We start from the raw sequence: 7,508 nt of genomic DNA, 5'->3' as shown, positions 1-7,508 counted from the left end.
GGTACTGGTCTAGTTGGCCCCCGCCAGGAAGGCAATTCCCCCGCCACTCAAGTTTAGTTGACGCCCGCCACTAATGTATAATATACTGATATACTGCAGAGTGCAGATAAAAAAGGTACGAAATCATATTTATTACACATTTAAATCACATTTATAGTGACGTGCATGATCGCTGTGTACTAATTGAGTCCCTGTACCTGAACGGGAAAAAATTAATATACTAATTGAGTCCCGGGTACAAACGAGACATATACTAATTGAGTCATGCATATACTATCATGCACGTCACTATAAATTTGTCGGAAATTCATTTTCTTTTTGTTCAGATGACAACAACTGAATAACTGAGGTAGGTACTTCATAATATTATATACGGCACCCGCTGTTATACCTATCTTATATAATTCATTTTATCACACGGATTTTACCAAATATAATTCTTAAAATATCTAATTAGAGAATTTCACACAAATAACTAACGTATATGATTTCGTACCTTTTTTATCTGCACTCTGCAGTATATCAGTATATTATACATTAGTGGCGGGCGTCAACTAAACTTGAGTGGCGGGGGAATTGCCTTCCTGGCGGGGGCCAACTAGACCAGTACCCTGAATTATAATGTTTTCAGTTACAATAATAATAGTAAGTACCTACAAAGAAAATATTTACATTCAATAATGAAAATTATTTGTATTTAATTACAAAACAAATGAAGACAATGACGAATGGAGTGAATGTAATAAGGCAATATAATATTATTGGTTTATTATTAATTTTAATTTAATCTGTTGCAGTATAGTCCATCCAGTAATAAATAAGTATAAATGAACCACTGTCTACCTATCTACTTGTAAGTTATAAATTATGAACCATTATAATAATTAAATAGTATAAGGTAGGTAGGTAAAGTTTAATAATTACAATTAATAATAATTGTTTTAATCATTATTTATGAATTTGTGATCGTTATTCGGTACATAAAAAATTACAATATCTTAATGTAGGTTATTGGCTGGGCTGAAGATTATTTAAAAAGTTTTGAAGATGATTGGATGTTTTTAAACCATCTTTTATTAATAATATACATCGACATAATAGATATCTGAATAAATATATTTATATTTTTTATTTAATTTATAATATATTTATTCTGTTATTCAGATATTAAATGTATGATCATAAATTCATTAAATTCTATCATGTAGGATACACTATTTTAAATTTCTAAGTAAAATATAGCCCTACTTACTACTAGTGCTTTATGCGTGTGGTGAAAATATGAACTACCTACTGAACCGTTACACAATCGGCCATCGGGCCGGCGTTAGTTAACCTGTATATCTATAGACCGTGCCGTGCACTGTTGATTCTAGCAATGTTATTCTATGATAGTAGTATCTTAAAACGTGCTTACTAGTTATATACAATATATAGTATTTAGTAGTTTTTAGTTACTATTCATTGGCCGGTATTCGTGTCGTGCGTTGTACCTATTATAATTAAAGTTTAAAATAGTGAAAAGCAATTTTAACAATATCAAAAGAAAAACGCTACTTACTTGTGCTACAAAAAAACATTTCAATGTCAGGTAAAATAATAAGCGTTTGAATAATATTATTTCGTGTTATTTTATTTTTATTTTATTTTACATTACATTACGGGACGAACCCTTTAAATACATGCATATAATATAATAAGTAATAGTAATTAGCTTTGTGGAAACGAGGCTCAGATTTAGAGGGTGAATGAAGGGTCAGTATTGGCAATACTCATAAGACGGATAATCGGTGAGTTAAAATAGTAGTTTGAGGAAGAGAATGGTATATGGAATGGAACAGATGAACGAGTACGACGGGAGGGGACTTTAAAGGAAATACGATATAGTGATTCTGGACTGTCAATTTTAGAGGAGAGTACATTAGAATATGTGTTATGTAAGATAGATTTAAAATTCAAATAATGTTGAATTAATTACCGAAATAATTTTTAAAATCATAAATTAAATTCAAGTATTTTGTAGGAGTCAATCGTCATGGTCGTAATGGATCCAGTCAGGGCTCATCAAATAATAACACGCAAATCCCCAAGAATTGGACGAATTGCCCGAGTATGGCTATTATGTCTATAGCCGATTCATTTGTGACATTTAAAACACCATTAGATGATAAATATAACAATAAAATACCATTCATGAAAAGATTCAATCCACAAATGGTATTTAGTCATATGTGTTCATATCAGGTACTTGATATTGTACAATTATATTATTTTAAAATCGTATTAAACAACTTTTGGTATAAATGCAGTGTAGTTCCCCCTTGCCAATTTGAATTTTCTTTATTGGAACTTAGGTAATTTGTTGAGTTACAAACGATGGTGCAAATCAGAATTTGTTGCTTGGATTTCGTTTTGAAGTTATAACCTAATGAAGTTGGAAGGATTTTGCGATTTTGTTTATGTGCTACGCATGCACACAGCTTACAATTTTACTACGCCTCTCGTGAATTTTTTTTGAAACAAAGTTTTTTTTAGCTGAATTTGATGGATCATTCAGATTTTTGCTATCGTACTTACTCATATGGTATAAGAACCAGAGCCGCTAGTCTTAGGGAGTTACCTACTACTTGTTGTACCTTAATTTTTTCACCATATAGGTTAGGATGAGCCTCCAGTCGAGAAAGTCCTGCTATTTTTTGTACCTTAACTTTCCCACCACATACCTAGGTTAGCCCCAGTCTCCATTTGAGAGTGTTGCGGACCTTGGCACTCTAGGCGCCAATTCGCTATATAATAACATAATATATAACATAGTATATAATATAATATAATTTATCATAATGTTATTACGGTCATAAACTCCATTAGCATAAATATTGCAACAATATAGTATAGAATATGCACACGACTAGAAATCATGGACACGAGTCGCTATTCTAAGAATTGACAACAACAACCGAAACACACACACATACAAGCTGCACGCGCCGCTACATCAAAGGAGCCGCCATCACTTATAAGGGATCCCGTGGGACAGCCTGGGCAGATGTATCATAGCCACGGAGACCTGAGCAACTTCTTGTCGCACGCGCACACGCTATTATACTCTTACTATATTTTCTGCTAAATAAACATAATTCTACAGTTCAATTTGGTACTTGTTGATTTGTCTCTAAAGCTTACGGCTTTTGGAGCCTTTGAGATTACGCACACAAAAAGAGGAACAGTTGTCCGGAGTTTGACCTAGTTATGATCTCGAGTTTCTGACCAGAGCCGGTATATATATAATAATAATTAAAATAAAATAACGGTATGTTTATTCTGTAATAATTCTCGATTATTTTTCCTATAACTTCTAAAATATAATCATGATAATATATGAACTCTGTAAATAAAGAAAAAAATAATTTTTAATATTTTTAGACTTAATTATGTAAGTTTTTGATGAATCCAAAATGTGGCTGTTTTTTTGCAATAAATTCAAAACCAAGTCCAAGCGACAAATTCTGACTGTACCATCGTTCTTAACTTGGCGAGTTACTTAAGTTTCAATAAAAAAAATTCAAAATGGCTGCATTTGTTCTCAACTTTTTAATTTATAATGGAAACAAGCTGTTGTTCATATTTCTGAATACAATGTTAATTAATTATTTCTTGTTTTTTTTACTACATTTGTGAGTAATAAATAGGTTGTACAATGTACATGGTTGGCCACTAGAATAGTGCCAAAAATGTATAGGCAAAACCCTATGTTTGGCCTTATCCTCATGGCCCACTCTGTATACCATTGCTTTAGGGCTCAAAAAATCAAAATGATCTAGTGTTATACTGTTATTAGACACAATATAATATGTTATTCCAGTTTTATAAGTATATAAAAATTGTTTCAGCAAAGCATTGGTTTATGGATTGATCTCACAAACACTTCACGCTACTACAGTCAATATGAAATTGAAGATATGGGATGTATTTATAAAAAATTGAGCTGTGACGGTCATGGGAGTTTTCCTGAACGAAGCTTAATTTTATTGTTTTTCAATATTTGTTGTAATTTTCTAGAAAACAATTTTACACAGTTCATTGGTAGGTTATATTTAATTGGTTTAATTCATATAATAATAAATAACCATATAATCTGAAATTAAACAACTATTTGTTTTAATTAGGTGTTCACTGCACTCATGGTTTTAACCGAACAGGATTTTTGATAGTTTCTTATTTAGTAGAAGTATTAAATTATGATGTAGCAAGTGCAATATATCATTTTGCAGAAGCTAGGTAATATACAATTTATTTAATTTACAGTGGCAATAGTGACATGATTAGAAATTTGTTCTGGGAGATATTAGTTTTTAAATTACATAACATATTAAAATTGCATAAGTTTTAATTTTCTTGAAAGTTTAAACTTGATGAATTCTGTGCATAGGTCATAAGAAATAAAATTAATCAGTGGTTTGTCACTGAATTATTGAACAATAATGCTCTATAAAATATAAATAATCAGAAATAACGTTTTCATGTTTTGTTACTTGTAAAGGCAGTTCAAATTGAGACCCATTGAAGTATTAAATTTAAATTAAAATTTTTTTTTACTATTGAGCATTGTAATCATCACAAAAAACAGGTGCTATGACCGAAATTATTTAATTTTATAGATATTGAACAAAATAAAAAAATGAAATCTGTATTCTGTGTGTCATATTAAAGCATTAAAAAATTATACTATGTAGGAAATTTAAAAAGTTACTAAATAGTATACAATATTTATAACTGAAAATATAAAACAGCATCAACCTGTCAACTCTCTAATAATCATGCCACTGATGATACATTATTATGTATGAAATAATTAATTATATGTATGTATTTTAATAATTTAGACCTCCTGGTATCTACAGACAAAATTATATTGATGAGCTTTACAGACGGTATTCAAATGAAGCACCTTCCGTGGCTCCAAGACCTCATTGGATTCATTAGTTCTTAAATTCTAAGCTATTGACATAATATTTTTGTATTATTTATTCGCCCACATTGCTCAAACTCAAAAATGTATTTTATGTGCATTAAAAATGATAATAAATACCTTTATTTGTTACAATATAGTATCAATGTAAAAAAGAGGGAAAATGCGTAACACTCTGATGTTCATTAAGTGTCTAGTGAGTCACTTTAATAGATGTATTAAATTTGAATCAATTATTTAAAGTATACGAAAAACTGACTGTAAATACTGTGTCAGTCTTTATATATTAAATATATTTTATGATAATATTATGATTAAAATAATTTATTTTACTATTAAGCATTAGTACCTACTATTATTGTAGTAAGTTAATTTCATTTTGCCGAAAAAATTGCATTTGAAAATGTCATTGTATATAATATACACTGTATATAAAGTATAATAATACACCTACTCTAAAAGTTTCAGGGGGGTTGAGTTTGCGGCTAAATATAGTATTTTCACCTATATAGAAAAGCCTTTATTGCCCTTTATAAAATTAAATATGTTTAAAATACTTGTTTGATCCTGGTTACATTACAGATCAATACATTTGGCAAAATTATAGTAAGACTTAAATTTCTCGTCCCACTTTTATCAGACTTCGAATTATTTCATCAGTATCATAGTTATAAATTAAATTGCTATTATACTTCCATTTTTAATAAGACTTGTTAAGCACAATTTTGCTGTACAATACCACATTAGATATCCAGATATACTTTCATAAACTATTAAATCAAAATGCACCAAACAGAAATGTGGAATGCGTACGACGACGACGACAACTAACTGATAAGTGTTCGAGAAATGCTGTTGAGCTAACGTAAAATTCCGTATCGACATTGACAGATTGAAGTAGTAAAAATTATCTACAGCAAAGACTCAAAAGTTAGATATGATTATAGATAAGTACCTATGCAGGTATGTCAAGTCACAATAAATATAAAAATTAAATTTCCATATTTTTAATTTATTATTTTTAACAAAATAATTTGAACATTTTTGAGTTTGATAAATTTTGACAAAATTTGAACTTTGAATGTTTTTAAAAAAAAATACATGCCTCTGAATTTTTAATATTTGTCAACTACTATTTTAACAACTTATGAAGAACCTTGTATTACAAGTTCAATTTTTTTGAGACAATTATTAAAAAAAGAACTAATAAAAATCGAAATTGTATGATGCCTTTCAACAGCTCAAAAAGATTTCACAATATTATGAAAAATTTGTAGTGCATAGGAATTGCTAATATAAACATTCAGTGAACATTTCATGTATCTTTAATTATTTTTTTAGAATTACTCTAAAAACAAAAATTAATTGATTTTTCCAAAAACTGGTTTTCTGCTTCTCTGTTTTTGAAAACTTTAGCTTATTTTTTCCATTGACCCACCCAAAGTACCAAATAGATTCACTTTCCTATCAGAAAAGATGCGGTTGAAGAAAATCAAAGCATTTTTACAGTCTCAAAAAGTGATAACGAGCATAAATTAAAAAAGAAAAAAAAATTTGTGAAATCAATCCATTCATCCTTCCACTCAGAATCTAAAAGTAATTATCTTGTATAAAATATTGTATTCTATTCGACACAAATCCTCAAAAATATATCCGTAGACCATAATTCAATTTAGTCCTATGAATTAAAAAGCTTGAAAACTCATAAAAATGTTAAAATTCAAAAAAATATACATATGTTAATTAGGTCTTGAAGTAATGAAGTTAACTTCTAAACATAACTTTTTATATATTTGATTTATTATTAAGTACTTACAAGTTAAAACCATAGGCGCCAAGATTTAAAAATATCTTAATAGTCATTTAAAAATAGCCACTTACTTTTGCATCCAAGTCTTGACTGAGGAGGGCAACTGGAGGGCCATGAACCCAACACCATAACAGGCATCTAACAATAGTGGGCCTCCCACTAGATGGTTAGTACATTTCATATAATAAATAGATACTGGATATATCATAATTTGACCCTGAACCCAAATTATTTTGATTTGGGCTATTTGTCTGAACGCCAAACACTGACTTCAGCAGTTTGTTATTGAGTTAGAATATCAGAATTCAAGGTATTTCTCATAACCTGGCAGTGGGTAGCATTAATAAGGTAAAACTAGTTTACTTACAATGGATTTGATGCAACATAAAATAGAATAATAATACATCAATGTTTATAAAGATATTCTTTATAAAATATCATTTTTTTATTACATTAAATGCAATACACTTCATAATTATTTTTTATACACTTTTTCTTTTCATAACAGTAGTTAACAATGTACAAACATTAATTCCAGCCTTACCATACTTTTGGTTATGAAAGTTATCACAAAATAAAAAAAATAATATATAATAATAAAATATTATTATTGAATTATGATACTGGAACACATAAAAAATTATCAAACTTCATTAATTAGACTTCTCCTCAATAAATTCAGCAAAAAGCATACCTAATCATTGAGTTTCTATTAATAGTTTATGGGTT

General features: G+C 29.0%; 1 protein-coding gene across 2 annotated transcripts; it reads left to right on the top strand.

Moving 5' to 3' along the window:
• The first annotated feature begins 625 nt into the window (after positions 1-625).
• Positions 626-5,277, top strand: LOC111026266 (mRNA-capping enzyme-like). 2 transcript variants are annotated; one of them, XM_022304320.1, is made up of 6 exons: positions 626-739; positions 798-853; positions 2,024-2,244; positions 3,891-4,083; positions 4,167-4,278; positions 4,884-5,101. In XM_022304320.1, exons 3-6 carry the CDS (start codon positions 2,113-2,115, stop codon positions 4,981-4,983), a joined length of 537 nt encoding a protein of 178 aa, XP_022160012.1. In that variant the 5' UTR covers positions 626-739; positions 798-853; positions 2,024-2,112; the 3' UTR covers positions 4,984-5,101. The 2 variants fall into 2 exon arrangements, with proteins under 2 accessions (XP_022160012.1, XP_022160011.1); XM_022304319.1 differs by lacking the exons at positions 626-739; positions 798-853 and adding an exon at positions 1,326-1,591 and having other exon boundaries at positions 4,884-5,277.
• The last annotated feature ends 2,231 nt before the right edge of the window (positions 5,278-7,508 follow it).

The sequence above is a fragment of the Myzus persicae genome, unplaced genomic scaffold (genome assembly GCF_001856785.1).
Source record: "Myzus persicae strain clone G006 unplaced genomic scaffold, MPER_G0061.0, whole genome shotgun sequence".
NCBI classification, from domain to species: domain Eukaryota; kingdom Metazoa; phylum Arthropoda; class Insecta; order Hemiptera; family Aphididae; genus Myzus; species Myzus persicae.
The sequence above is the reverse complement of the archived record's forward strand: the minus strand, read 5'-3'. Positions and strand labels throughout refer to the sequence as shown.